This window comes from Triplophysa dalaica, chromosome 5, assembly GCF_015846415.1.
Source record: "Triplophysa dalaica isolate WHDGS20190420 chromosome 5, ASM1584641v1, whole genome shotgun sequence".
NCBI lineage: Eukaryota > Metazoa > Chordata > Actinopteri > Cypriniformes > Nemacheilidae > Triplophysa > Triplophysa dalaica.
In genome coordinates this window covers 7,477,844-7,493,900 of record NC_079546.1, presented here as the reverse complement: position 1 = coordinate 7,493,900, position 16,057 = coordinate 7,477,844, and the positions used below count along the sequence as shown (strand labels likewise).

Sequence of the window (16,057 nt, the reverse complement as noted above, 5' to 3'; positions counted from 1 at the left end):
AACTTTCAATTGAATATAATCTGACTGAATCCAGATGATGACAGTTTATTGCTACAGTATATTTTAAGTCTTTGGTTTCCGAACCGTGTGAATGAATTAACATTTGGAGGCAAATGTAATTTGCGTCTTCATGAGAATCAGATTTGTTTTGATTATGAAAGAGTTTAAAGAGAAACATTTTTCATTAGCTCTTGAAGTTACAGACCAGAAGGTCTACTTTAATTTTAGGTTACAAAAATTGAAACGGAGGCCTTTTAAGCGAACGTTATTGAACAGCTGTTTGCTCTGTCTCCTGACCAGGTGTGCGTCATCAGCGTAACGTTAGTACACCCACAAAAGAGCACAAACAAAAGGTCTAGTGTTGATTCTAGGTGTGTCGCTGTAGTCTGTTGTTGGTGTCTTTCGACAAATGTGTCAATGCCAGTAGAGCCTGAACTGTTTACAAAAAACACAGCGCTAAATGAGACGGAGGAAAGAAGAAGAGAGCAATAGGAGAACAGGCCTGAAATGAGGCCTGATATGATATCGTATCGATATCGGTTTGTTTGTATAAAAATACAGTAGTATAAATATAATTGTCATTTTTGTACTGGACTTTGATTATGTAATTTATCTTTGTTTTGATTTTTGGTGAAAGACAACAAATTTACCATGGTCCCAGTACAATAACCATAGTTTAACCATGTTAATTAGAATAAAACTATGGTAAAAGAGTAGTTATCTAAAGTATCTGACAAATATAGGCCAGAACATGGTTGCTACACTTTTACTATTTTAAAACCTCATCATTTTCCTACGGGAAATTGAAGCTCCTCTCCCGAGTTCAAGAGAGTTGAAGACTGGACGTCACTGCTTTCGTTTCCCATACACTTGATTGTCAGTTACAAAACAGGTGGTCTGTCAGGAACACGGTGCCCCAGTTTCCCCCCTCATGCCCACAGCAGTGACACAAGTTTGGGCCATTATTTCATTTTCTCCTACTAGAACTCTGAACGCCTGTCCCCTATGCAACAGAATTAAGACTTAAAGTGGAAAACAGCTCATAAAGAAAATTATTTTTCTATTTGTGTTGGTGTGAGCAGTGGAATATGAACAGGTGGATTGGAAAGTATGTTGGAAAAAACACTCTGCTTTCCCATTTCAACTATGATGAATTGCTTATGTAATGAAGCGGAGTAGGGTGAACGTTTGAAAATGTTAACAGGCCTGTAGTCCCATCTGCTGGTTGTGTTTGAGAATGTATTTTTTTTTACTGTCATTACTTAATTAAAGTTTACAATAACAATTATTATTGTAACAATTCTATTATCAAATAACAATTCTATTATCATTCATTATTACCCTCATTTCGTAGAAAGCACGTATGAAACTTTTTTTATATGGAACACAAAATAATATGTTTTATGAATATTTTAGTGGGTTTGTTTCTTGTAATGGAAGTCAATAGGAGCCAATGTGGTTTGGTTACAACCATTCTCAAAAAAGCTGATTTTGTGTTCTACTTTAGAAGTCATATTTGTTTAAAATGATATTAGGGTCAGTAAATGATGTCAGAACTCTTCCTATGCCCCTGTTCCATACATCTGCTAGTCTAAATATTTTTTATTTATTTATTATTTTAATTAGAGTGGTGCAGATTTGATAATGAGCCAGATTAGATGTGAAGACTATTTTAACAATATTTTTTTTAAAAGGAATATATCCTCCTTAAAAATACGCCTTTTTGTTCCTTTACTGATGAACTGAAATGATTTGTTACATCAATAATGATGTTATTCTATTAGCTTATATGTTGCATATTGCCCCTACTTTTTATTTTTATCTCATTAATTGTTTTTACACGTCTACTCTATTTACAATAGGTATTGTTTAGTCTGTGTAAATTTCTGCTCTTTTTACACTACAATAGGTGTTTTTTTTTGTCTGTAGAGAAACTGCTGCATGGCCCTGACAGCTTGGAATCCTCCCCTGCTGCTTGGAGGCATAAGCAAACATCTAATTTCAATTATCTTTTTATTTTCTCACGCTCTGGAAAAACCTGTGTCTAATAAACAAAATGACTGTTGACTGAAAAGAAAATACAGTTTAATTCATAAAGTATTCAATATAATATTTTGTTAATATTATCCGTTTTCTATTACAAACATAATCTTCCTGTTACAGTGTTAAAAACACGTCTATAAAGTCTTTGTGCAAAGATTTTGGCTTACTTTGGAGACAATTCCATGTGTCTTAATCCAAACATAGGCTACTGTAAGGTCAAAGGTCCCTCAAGGGTCCCCAAACCTTTTAAGGAAACACTTATCGTTGTGGCGACAGTGAGCAGGCACCAGTGTCTGCTAAGGCGAATAGTGTCGATCCTAAAGTGAAACCTGACCTTTGACCCCTGTGTCCACTATGTGTGTCTCCTTTGCCCTGAATTGATCTGTTAGATTCTTCTGAAACTAATGTGTGAGTGAGAAAATTCCCGTAATGATAAATGTCTTTGAAGAGCCATTACATCTTCCTGAGTGTCTGCGTGTGGAATTCCCATGATGCCGGAGGAGAGTCTTTAAATGGGTCCATTAGTGCGTACGTGCATCTATTTGTGTGTTTGTGTATACTCCGAACACTGCTGATCAGTCCGTCTGTGCAACTAAAGCAGGATGTCTCCAAAGAAGAACTCATCCATTTGAAGGACGCCACATACTCACCTTGAAAACATTCCAGGTAAGCTCTGCCCGGCAGGCCTATCTCATTAAAAGAAAGAATGAAATACGCCTTTTGGGATTTATTACTCACATGATCCGCTTGTAAAGAAACCATTCAGACGCTCCCTGGCACGTTTAAATTGGTTGTCAGCCGTCATGAAAATCTCTCTGAGAGCTTGGTTGATCGCCATGAATTTTTACAGCGGACAAATAAATGAAAACAATACGGCTTTCATATCCTAATTAAAATACTTTTCTCCTCTTTTTAGCCAAAAATGAAAGCCCACACGCTGCTGTTTTGGATTTTTGCTGTGCCCGCGCACACAATTGTGCTTCAGCCAAGTATGTGTTTATTGAATTTATCTCCTTATAAAAGACATTTCTAGCTATCTGGAGTGTGTATTTTACTGAACATAGTTGTTTTTAAATACAGAATGTCTGACATAATCTTAAAATAATGTCAATTACGTTTTAGTAGTTGCCTTTGTAGATAGATTTCATTTATGAAAATAGTTGTAATTTGTGGCTTCATTGTGGTTGCATAATAAATTCTAGAGTGGATTTTCCAAACGGTTGTGATATTGAAATGCAGTACGGTCTGTTTTTGTCCTTTCAGAAACTGCTTTTTTATTTATGTGCAGATGGTTTTGTTTGCAATTTTCTCAAATCTTTCTGTTTGTAGATCTGAATGTATCAGTCCTGCACTATGTATCCGCAGAGAGTGACCTTTTCGGAGAGCTGAGAATAAATCTGTCAAGTTTTAACACAAAAGAGGAGCGGCAAAATGAAGAGGTCACAGATACTTTAACAGCCACTGTTCAATATAAGAGCGATGGAGAAAATGACATGATGAATATGAAAATAAAGGAAACTGGAAGTGATGTCACGCAAAGACCGAACCAGGAAGAACAAGAAACATCGGATCCAATCCACAAGGACAACAAAGTGGACCAAATAACAGATGAACCCGTCCTCTCTGCATTGAATTCCTCATATACACAAACAGTGGAGTTCGAGGAACATCTTGTACCATTTGCACAAACTGTCAATCATTATACCACTCCCCCTCCGAAGACCGCTGCATCTCAATCTGCTCCGAAAGAATCAGTCCAAGCTATTCCACAACCATCGTTCCCTTCAATACCACAAAATCCAGCAACGACTGCAAGCACATCCGTATCCAAAACTACAGTTGCCATCCCAAAGCATGATATTCCCACCCCAGCTGTTGATACATTACTAATAAATGCCAGCCACACAAGTGATGATGTCATAGTGGAGCTACATGTTGTGAACAACTCAAAACTCCGCCTGCTGGAGGAGACGAGCATCAATTCCACTGGTGTTGCAGCGAGGGCCGGTCCCATTGCCAAAGCTCTGCCTGGTGTTTTAAAGGTCAAACCTAAAAACATGACCTCGGGTACCAAACCCAAAGGCAGTAAAGTGAAGACAAAGCCAAAAAAGCTTAGGAAGAAAGAAAGAGGAAAGGAGAATAAAACAAAAACGTTGAGAAAAGGAAATAAAGGAAGAAAGGAGAAAAAATTGAAGGCAACGAGTGATTCACATTTTCCGTATTTTGAAGATAACTACTGTCCTCCAGTATGTTCCTGTTATGGGAGGTATGTGTCTTATCCTTTAAAGATGTCGCTGATGTTGTCGACTATTGTACTGAAGAAATGTTATTTTTCTTAACAGGGTGGTCCAGTGTTCGGACAAACATCTGGACAAAATACCTTACGGAATACCGTACAACTCCCGTTACATTCTTTTGATGAACAACCGCATCGACAGCATTCAGTCGAACCTGCTCTCTCTCTACGAATCCATGGAGTTCCTGGTGCTCACCAACAACAATTTAATAGATGCTGTGATCGAGGGGGCCTTCGAGGGCATTCAGAGCTTAAAGAGGCTATACATGGAGCGTAACCTTCTCCAGAGCGTCCCCACCGACCTGCCTGGTTCTCTGGAGGAGCTACGGATGGACGGGAACCAGCTGAGCAGGATATCTGGAGTAGCCATGAGTCGCTGCCCAAACCTGCTAATACTCAGTATAAGTAACAACAGTCTTGGTAACAACTCGTCCGTCGTCCCTCCAGGAGTTCTTCTTCCGCTGGGTAAATTGCGTACGCTTACTCTTACCAATAACCGCCTTACCTCCGTCCCCCTGCAGTTGCCACTCAGTCTCCGAGAACTCTATCTTCGTGGCAACCTCATCCAGCGTCTCCAAGGTGATATTTTCTGGGGAGAGGCGGAGCTCCAGGTGCTGGATCTAAGTGCAAATAGACTGAGCAATAAAGGTCTTGGGAAAGCATCGCTACTGAATGCCAGTCGCCTAGAAAGTTTAAATTTAGAAGGTAACTTATTGAAACAGGTTCCACGGCATTTGCCTCGCAGCATCAAAACCCTCAACTTAGAAGGAAACTTCATCTCGAGCATTAGCAAGGATGCGTTTATCTCACTGCCGCAGTTGGAGCACCTGGGCCTGGCACGAAATAAGATCACCAAGGTGGCCGTTGGTGCCTTCAGGGTTCTTCCGCTTTTGCATCAGCTGGATGTGAGTCACAACGCCTTGCGACAGGTACCGCGGCAACTACCGTTGTGGCTTCACTCCGTCACGTTGAAGCACAACAAGATCCGCACGGTTCCGCGTGATGCGTTCTGTTGGGGTCGAGGCGACGGGTCACCACTTAGCCGTCTGGTCAGAGTGCAGCTGGAAAATAACATGATAGATTTGGGCCACCTGGACACGCAGGCCTTCCGATGCCTGAGGGGCGTTCAGGTGGTGCAGTTTTACTGAACTTATGGGTGGAAGCGGAATTTACAGGTTCTAGTTTTTATTTTGTGTCTTGTTTTGGTTTTCCATTAGCGCTTGAGAGCGGGATCTGTCAAATGAGGTGCCGGATAGGATTTCAGAGGTGCCGGTGTCGTATCAAAATCTGACTCCCCGTAAGATTATGACTCCCCTGTTTTCCACTATAAAGTTTAGGATAAGGTGTGGGGGCTGGCTTTAGAGATAGGGACAAATCACAAAGCAGCATCTTAAGTGAATTAACTACACCTGTAGGATCTGGATCCGTTTTTTTCCGGCACAAATTAAGCCCTGATCATAGTGCAAAAAAATAAAACTAGTGTTTGACCACTTACACTTAATAGTTTAAAACATGATTTACTTGAAATGTTACTAGTGATGGTGAATGTTTAAAAGTGTATCGCTTATTACAATAAAATCAGTTCTTAATGGTTTTCAATGTTTGAGCCCAGTGTCTTGTACATCTCCCTTTGTTTACCAAAACATAGTTCTTCATGGCTGTAATGGATCTTGTGTATGCTGCAAAGCTGTTTAAACATTTTGTTCAAAGCCATGTTTTTATGATTTAAACAAAGAGATTCATCTTGACACCTAAAGTAAAATATAGTCAATGTGTTTTTCATTATCCATTCCATCCTGAAAGTGTGTTTTTCTCAAAACTGCTCCTTTTATTTTTCTTGGTAAAGCTTGGAAGGATTTTCGCTTTACCGAGGTTCGCTTGCCACTAGTTGCCAGGTTTAAAGTGAAGAAAAACACATTATTTAGAATTTGGCAGATGTAAGTTGTGTGTTGTAAAGCTCCCTCTCTCTCTCATGGGATTGTAGTCTTTTCACGCCCATGACAACCGTTCCAGTGTTTTTTGTTTGTTCCTGGGAAAGCAGTCCTCTGCTAACAAATATGTTTGGTTGATAATTTTTGAATGTCTTTTTGTTGAATTCAATAAAAATAATTCTGGGGATTCATTGTTCTTGACACTTGTACTTAGCTTCCTTCACCAGTAGATGGCAGAAAAGTATATCTTTAAAAATGCTGCACGCAGAGCACATTCTTTGTTGTATTTTTTTTTAAACTATGAACAATAGTGAAGCAGTTTAATAAGATGGCAAAAGTATATGATTATATATATATTTTTTAGTCTTTTTCCAAAATAGGCACTTTCAAATATGTGGTCAATTGCTGTAGATCCTTGTTGAAGACATTGTTATCTAATGGTAAAGGTCAGGTTTATAAAATTTCACCTGACCTTATAAGCAGAAAACATATTTAATGGTTCTAAGACACACACACACACACACACACACACACACACAGGTTTCATTTAATACATTTTGCGGACTTTCCATATACATAATGAATTCTAAACTGTATAAACTGTATATAAACTGTTTATAATATATCCCCTAGCCATCATCCATGCCCTAAACCCAACCCTCTCACAAACCTTTCTGCATTTTTACATTTTCAAATAGGCATCATTTTTCTTGTAAAATCATTTTTAATAATCATTATTATCATGTTTAATAATCAATTTAAGCCGATGACCCGTCCTCACAATGTAGAATGACGTTAACTATAATTCTGGCGATACTCCCCTATAAAAACTAACCATGCTTTTTTGTAAACTTGTTTTTTGGTGTATTGATTACCATTGGCAAAACAATTGGTTTACAACAGTAACCATGTATTAACTATGGTAAAACTATTGATTGTATAGAATGTATAGAAACATGTACACACACACACACACACACACACACACAAAGAAGTATTATGTACCTGTTGTGGGATATTCTTACATTTCACAGAGTAGTGTGAAAGACTTGAGCTCGTCACTTTCAATTAGTCGAGTTTACTTAAGAAAACCATACGAATGTGCGGTTGAGTCAGGGAATACATTGGGGAAAGGGATGAAAAGTCTGATGGAAAGAAGCAAATAGCAACTTCATGTGTAAGGTTGGAGAATTCCATCTGTCTAATAATGCAGGAAAGCTACGTGGCACTAGGAGACAGCTGGAGAGAGAGGGAGAGGGAAAATGAGAGGAGACAAGAAAAAAAGGACTTTAGGAAGGTGAATGACTCTTCCAGAACCTCCCTACAGTCCGGCAGGACCCTGACCCCTTTCTGTGTCTTTTTACTCATTTTCTGTCTATACTAAAACCAGTGTCTTTATATTTGCAGTTGTAAGTCATTGGCTGGTTAAACCCCTCTCTGAGTTTTGACGTTTGTCAAAACCTAGGTGTGCATAAGCGTTCGCATTTGTGCCAGTCTTGGCATCGTGCGAGGGACCTCATGAGGTGGAGCAGGATTACCTAAAATTGGTGGTGTGGTACAGAGAGAGATCAAATTTATTATTGGGTTCTAGTCTCAGCTTCCAGACATCTTAACATCTCATGAACCTGATCCAGATAAGGGTCACTCTATGACTGCTGCTTAACCTGAAGTTAAAAATGTCAGTATTTCGGTTAACACTTCAGCAATGTCAGACTTGATGGGTTTAAGCGATGGAGAAAAACAGGAGCAGCACCAAAACCGCAGAACTGTGCCAGCTAACGCTAATGCTAACATTCCACTTGGATGCATCAGGATTCAGTCTGGCCTGTGGCTTTTGATGAAACAAAGGGTTGAACTGAGTTACCATTGAAGAATGAATACAACAAGATGGTCAGGAAATTAAACTCCACCCTGGAAAAGGAAAATTAATAAGTCCTTGGAGACAATGCGTCTGACCAGGTCAATAAAAAAGAAACCGGTCACGGCTTGTCTCAAAAACAGATTAGAGATGGGTAAGGGAAATGGGGTATCCCATGGGGTGATACCTGTATATCGTTACGGTTCTTCCAAAACCTTGGATCTCCGAAATGGGAAAAAACTGTACTTTTTAAATGAATATATAATGTGTTGTCAAAGTTGACAAGCACTCTTATTTACTTTTTATTGGTTTGATATTTGCAAAACCCAGAGACAAGCATAAAGGGAGACTAATAATAATGAATCACAAAGTATGGAGATGCAAGGTTTCAGAAGGACAGCAGCGATATCCTGCAATGACAATTTATGATTGTTTTATGATTTCTTTTTAAAACTGTCACTAGAATCTTCTCTCTCTTTTAATAGATGTGTTCAACTTTTCTTTCTTTGTCACATTTACACTTGCTTTACTGTCTACTACAGGCGCTTCATCATTGCACGACTTCTAATATCATAGTTCCTTGTTATACAGTAAATTGCTTGTAATGTCCTTTTGCATTAAATGAATAACTAAAGGTTAAAGTATTAAATATAGCCCAAAAGTTTTAAGAAAACAAAGTGATGTTATGTGAACCAACCTGACTGCAATAAGGATATAACACAAAGTCATAGTTGTGCTTTTATAACTTATGACTTCTTGACAGTGTATCGGTATCGGTCTGGGTTTGAACTGCCATAAATCTCTCTATCCGAATGTTTTAGCTGCTATAACCCAATGCAATGTAAGTGAATGGAGATTACACCTGGTCCTAGTCCCCATCCACTTTCATTGTTGAGGAAAAGAACAGCTCGGACAACTTCTTTTGTGTTTCACGTCAAACATGTTTGAGATGGCTTCATAAACAAATCAATGGCATATTTGAACTAGATGGCATAACCGTGAGAAGAGTGTGATCATGTTATAATACACTGCTATTACTGCAACCGCAGTGAGGTGGCGCTTGAGTCGGTGGAGTGGAAAGGGGGAGAGAGAGTGAAAAAAAGGAGAGACAGAGGAAAAAGGGAGGTTTCAGCAGAGCAAGGGAGTTAAAGAATTGGAGACAGGACCATGGGAGCCAGACGGACCTCCATAAAGTCACTACCTTGCTCGTATGAATGCACACATACAGTATATGCAATAACACACGTGTCTGCCCAAAGCTCACGTTGCGTCTCCATCTGTTTATCACCTTTACTCCCTTCCTTTTCATTTCATCTTTGAAATGGACACATGTGCAGTTGACACACAGAGCACACTGACAAATGGAAGCGCTCACACATACGCTCTTGCAGGATCCACAAGAGGGCTACTGTGATAACGTTTTACAAGAGCCGATCTTAGTCATAATAAATGTTTTTTTTCTATAATCTCATTCTGTTATTGCATGAAAATGCATACGCATGCAAATATATAAATATGCATGCATATGAAGTCAAAAGGAGGGAAAAAATGAAGTTTTCTTTGGAAAGGTCTGTGTGTGCTTATGAGATCAGGCCACGCCTCCTCTCTTCTGCACAGCATATGTAGGTTCAGTGTTTCAGTGTCAGTGGGTGTATATTAGTTCATCTCAGGTTCATCTCATTCATATTCATTTAAAGATGATTTAATGCTGTATAAAATGTTATACAGTTCTCATAGAACATGCGCATTTTGAAGATCTTAACTGTGTACTTTAAGACAGCTCCACGTCTTGTTAAACATATAAACAATGGCTTGATTATATACTCGGCTATTCTCAGAATACAATATATAATCATTCATTTACTGTCCTTTTGTGTATCCTTGGATGCATCTCTTGATTTTCTTCGGCTTGAGGAGCATTTATTGAGTGACGTGAGCTTTAAAGTTTACCCGGCCCATTCCTCATGGAGCCAAATGATAGGATCTGCTGTTAAAGCTAAAAGGTCAAAGGTCGGTATTCTTCTTTTACACCCTGCCTTCTCGTATCCCTAAAAGATATCTGTGAAGCAGTATTATGAGATTCCTGAGCTTTCAGGTGTCCTCTTTACGGAGAAGTGGGTTCTTTACGAGAATTCCATGATGTTTTTAAAGCTTTGTTAAATTATTGTTTTCAAGGAATGCCACCTTAAGGAAGTCACAACTTGGAAAATGGGGTTAAAAACAAAGATGATAGATCTAGAGACTCGAAAAGCAGCAAAGAGCAGGTACATTTAGTAACAAATGTTCAAGACCTCTATCAGTTTTAAATTTCCCATAAATGAATTAATTCTTAAGCAGAGTTCAACTTTTACTTCAATCAATCTTATGATCTTAGTTTGATAAACAGTGGTGTTAAATAAAAAAAATATGAATTCAAATTTAAATAAAAAATGTAAATGTATTTAATTTTCAGAAAAAAACTAACCATGAAGAAAAATCTCTATTATCCTATTTCTATATTATTAACACGATTTTTTTTATTATTTATTATTATTTCCAAAATGTTATGCTGTCACACCATAGGACACATTATTCAGTACAGTATATTTATCAACTACCCATTTATAGAATACATGGTTTTGTAGAATACAAGGTATTATTGAAAAAAATCATAAGATGTGCATTAGCTATCAATAATTGGTTTTAATAAAAAATATAATTGTCTGGAAGATTGTACTCGGACTGATTTTCTCATTGGAATATTGACCAGAAACATATTTGGGGACCAAAATATCATAGAGACACTTTTGGCAACCAAAGCAACCAATAACACCTTAGAAATTTTCTTCAGGAAATGTAAAAATCTGAGTTTTGAAAGTCTTGCGCAATTCCTTTTTTCCATTTCACTCTTAATTTTTTTCCCCTTTTCCTGACTGGACAAAAAATATCAAGAACACGATGTTTTCCACTGAGCAGACATTACCTAAGCACTACCAAGTCTGTGCTTGTCCTCCCATTTTCTGTGTCCCCCCCGTACCGTCGACTCCTGTGCATGTCGATAAGAATCAGGAGAGCAGCTTCATTAGGTGAGAGGGAAATGTGGGTTTATCACTAGTCATTACCGCTCGTGCATTTTCATGACACAGCATTTCTAGGCCTTGAGGCGCTCAGTAATGTGACCTCCAGCTGTGCCAGACCAGTTTGTAAACTTTAGGATTATCGCACATCACATAGTGATTCATATCCCAACTACCACACAGATCCCCACTCTCATTCGGGAAGCACGAATGAAAAGAAGAAAATCAGAGGCGTCAAAAGTCATGATGAGATCAAAGCCGTTTTTAATGGTATATCTCAAAGTGCATTACAACCTCTAATGAAGTTTGTGTGTGTTTGGGCAAGTATTCCTCCAGAATAAGACAGGATATGTTCCAGGAGATAATTATCCTTTTAACATGTTTCCTCCATCACACCAAGGCAGCCTCGAGGGCTCCTCCGTGTATGTGTGTCTGGAGTCATCTGGTGTTAAGCATGAACATTTGATATACTATCTAACACTGAGAAGTGAATTTGACTGAGCTGGCCTTTCAACTTCTTTTCTTGATCTTTGTCAATCTCTTGTTTAGCTTTTCCACATTGTCTTTAATAAACTTGTATACTGCTTTAACTGCTCCTACTGTGGGATCCATTTTAAATCTGGATTCAGTTGAGAATATGAACCTGAAACTATCATTTGTTTGGCCCAATGATGTTCCAATGCTTATATTTAGTATGACAGCGCTGGAAGATTTCATATTTCGTTCGGTTTCTTACATAATGGTATCTAATAGCTCAAAAGAGTTGCTGTTTCGCATCCATTATATGAATTGGTAAAGTCTTTTTACTTTTCGCGTTCCATTTAAAAAATCATACAGTATGTGTTTGAAATAACACAAGGTGACATGTTAGCGATTGGGGGGGGGGGGTTAAATTAATCCTTTGAAATAAATATAGCATAATAGGTAAAGTAAATAAAGATTGGTCATAGATGTCTGATTTGTCAACTCACACTTTTGTTGTAGTTTAAGTTCATGTATGATGATAAAACAATGACTAATTATGGTTCAATTTTATATAATTTAAGAGAAATAGTTTCTTGAAATATTGATAAGCACTCTTTTTAAAATTAATTCTTTCTAAAGAAAAAACTATGCTGTAAACTCATTTGAGTTTTAAGGGGGAACAATCATTATTTTCCAGGTTGTGATCATACAGTGCACTGCATAAAATCTATTTCTTACTAAGCGGTTTAGACTTGTTTTCAAGTAAAAAGAGTAAAACTTCTTAAATCAATCAGTTTTTCTTACCTATTTTCTCAACCCAAACTTCCCTAATTCATGTATTTTATTTCATAAAACAAGACTTATTGAAGTGAGTCAAGAAACTGTATCTTGTTTTAAGAATGTTTAGATTATAAAACAAGACATTTTTGCACTGTGATAGGTTTTGTTGTGTCAAGAAGCCACAAAATATCAATATAAAGCATGTCAACACACAAAGCTAAAATAGTGCGATCTTGAATCTGGTGTTTAATGTAAATGTTTTACAACTTGTTGGACTCAACTGTGTTCAATCTTTGGCTCTATTCCATTTTAGCTGTGTTGGACACTTTGAACACACTTTTGGACACTGTAAATCTCATTTCTCATGCTGAATCCATCCCTAATTTGGCTGCGACCCCGAATCATCGGAAACACCAGAACAGCGGCTCATTGCAGATGGAGAAATGAACTAAAGCAGATGTTTTGTGTGTCAATATGAGATCAGCCTCAGGAAACAAAGCCAAGCGGTGCTTGGGTATGCAGGTATTCTGTTATAGTGGGTAAATCAGGGCAGAGTTCACATGCTGATAGATGCTGTTTGCAGCGACAGCATGAGAATTGAAATGAATGAGCTGGAACACACACATGCATGCATTCACGGATTGAAGCTTATAAATGATAATACAGAACAGAAGGCATAAATCTGTGACCCATCAGTCAGCACTTTTGTGTTTTAACATGCCAAGTGTTAATGATCCAAAGTCTTGAGAACATATGAATGTAAAGTGTTATTGGATGGTGCTGCAGGCTGTAAGTAAAGTGAATGATGCGTTTTACAGGCCTTTTCTGTTTCTGAAATTAATGAATTAATTACTGCTTGAAAAATGCTAAATGTGAAATGCTTCCTCATTTGTAAGTTGCTGTGGTTAAATGTCTCTGCTATATGAACACATGTAAATGTTTGAATATCACTTTACATTCACGCATACTGTAGCAGATGCCGTTACCCAAAGAAACTGAATACAGTAATGAATTTAAAAATGAATGCATTTACTTTTTCTTTGTGTGTTTCCTGGTGGCAATTTATTAGACATTTTCTATTGTATAAGGCAAGCATAACTAGAACAGTTTCTTTCTAACCTAATGCGAAATCTGATTAGTCGATGAATATTGAATGCTGTTGTATGTTACTAAGGAATATTATATTTTCAATTTAAGTGTGCTTTATTGGCATTATAAAATGCACATTCATATTGCCAAAGCATTTGCAGCTGGGCTACGTATACAAAAAGTGCAAGTATGCATACAAAAAAAAAATATATATATAATAAAATAAAATAAAATAAAATGGCTTGATGTATGTAGGAACCTAAAGTGCAACCTAATGTTGTTTATAATATATGTTAATATATAAAAAAACAGAAATAAAGTGTAGTTTAAACAATGATTTACAAAAGCAAAATATACATTCAAAGGGGTCATATACGTGTTTCTCTGTGTTTTATAAGTTGCCCATGCATGTGTTAGAGACGTAAAATTGCTAAAATTAAAGTGTCGGAACAAAATATGCATTCAGTCTAAAAGCGAATGCTCACCTTGACCTGCCTGAAACGCCACTGGTAGCCACACCCCCATCAATTCAACGTTAGTTCGTGGTATGAGTTGATTAAGACCGCCCAAATGTATATGCAAGCAAAATGGGCATACCTGTCAGTACAATAGACCCTATTTGCCATGACGTTACATAACTTCTGCCTTTTCGCAAAGCAGTGTATCATAACATCTGGATTAAAACAAACAAAAAGAAGAAGAACTTCCGTTTAGCCATTGCGCTGGATTTTACGACAGTGGAAAAAAAACTGACAGAACACGTATTCAAGTACTTATCTTAGCACCTTCACTTAAACCAAAAGGAAAGAAAACACTTATTTTCATTATCAATCAGGTACTATTCAATGAAGAATTTGCATTCTTTATCTAGCTTTGATCTTGTCATACGCGAAAATTTCTTGCGAAGATGTTGTGCAACATGTAGCTGTATTTGTGGCAACAGTGCAAGGGACTTGGTTAACTCCATTCTGAGGCGCTAGCGGAACTAACGCTTCACTGCTTCGCAGCAGAACGGAAGATGTGTGACATCATGTGAAAAAGGCCTATTGCTTTGGAACCTAATGTTTTAAATATGGTAAGAGGCTTCACATTTCCGTCACACGCTTGCAGTAATCGACCAATCACTACGCGCTGGTTAACTGGCCAATCATAGCACACCTCGCTTTTCAGAGCGATGAGCTTTGTAAAAAATCTGCGCGTTTCAGAGAGGCAGGGAAAGAGGAAATACAAACATGCACGGTATTTGGAAATAAACCATTTTTTTACCTTAAATCCATTAAATCTAAATCAAGGGATAATATTTGTTTAAGCCATATATTATGATCCCTTTAAGTAGCAGAATAAAGTAATATATATATAGTTTTATGTAGGGTAACATCAGGTCAGGGCAGATTCATTGTTTTCTCTTTTGTTGGGATAGGCAGAGACGTATTGTACACCTAATTCTACTATTAAAAATGGCAGTTTCTTATCATTTGACAGACTTTCAAACGTGTGGTGAATGGACTTTTTTTCCTCCATAAAACATTGTCTGTATATCTCTCTCTTTCCCTTTTAAATGGTGGGTAACTCATTTTCCCTCCTTTTGTGGTAGGTACTGCTATGGAAATGTGCAGTATTCGGCAAAGAACAAAAGAGCAAACACACACCCGTCCAAGAGAAACAGATCGAGCTGCCACACTGGTATTATGCCCTATGGGATTATGGGAAATCAGCCCCACTGGGCATGAAGGGAGAGCCACAAAAGAGGATTCACTGTGACATTAGTATCTCATTTGTCTCAGACAGAATGTGATGCGCAGAAGGCAGATTTATGGGTGACGATAATGTGAAAGAAGTTGGTTTTATTGTTGAGACAGTTGGATTCTAGGCAAACTGTATTGCGGTAATGCATTGTGGCATTTGCGAAAATTCATTGTAACTGTTCTGAAAAACTCACAGTAGTTTCATGTGTAGCGGGTCCCAGCTAGGTCTCCGCTGACAGATATATAGATAACCCTCTGATAGGAGTCTGGAAATATTGAAAATATTGAAAAGAAATCAGCGACGCAGGACAACAGCAGCTCATGCTCCAATCACTCGGATTATCTTTTATTTCTAACATCATTTTAACATTATATCTGCAATCATGAATTATTTCTGTTATTTTTTCTGCTTTACATTGAGCACAGGTTATATCCACATTTGAATAACATGAAGCCATATTTTCTTCCAAAGTCTGTTTTCACATAAACGTCTCCTCCCATATTTTCCCAACATAGAAAATTTGTATGAACCACAAGACAACCATTTTCCTTTTAACTCACATTTTCTGTCTATCATCAATAGAATATTTTTGTATCACCATACATTTTATAAGTGTTCACTTTTTTATAACAGAATAATCATCATTTGCAGTTAAGCTGTATTACACAACTCTATATAGATACCAACGTCCATAGTAAACATTTCTGCCTCATAACAAGGCACCCAATCCTATGAACGAAAACTGTCTCGTTGTCTAATATTAACATGTGCGCATTTAAACACGGCTGCGGCC

At 37.7% G+C, this 16,057-nt stretch overlaps 1 protein-coding gene across 1 annotated transcript in view; it reads left to right on the top strand.

The window, feature by feature from the left end:
* Nucleotides 1-5,782, top strand: part of LOC130420649 (extracellular matrix protein 2) — a 71,930-nt gene extending 66,148 nt beyond the window's left edge. The window contains exons 2-5 of the mRNA XM_056748106.1: nucleotides 2,642-2,709; nucleotides 2,960-3,032; nucleotides 3,373-4,309; nucleotides 4,386-5,782. Of these exons, the coding sequence (XP_056604084.1) occupies nucleotides 2,642-2,709; nucleotides 2,960-3,032; nucleotides 3,373-4,309; nucleotides 4,386-5,487 (2,180 nt within the window). The 3' untranslated portion in view covers nucleotides 5,488-5,782. The remainder of the gene's footprint in view (nucleotides 1-2,641; nucleotides 2,710-2,959; nucleotides 3,033-3,372; nucleotides 4,310-4,385) is intronic.
* Nucleotides 5,783-16,057: the final 10,275 nt, after the last annotated feature.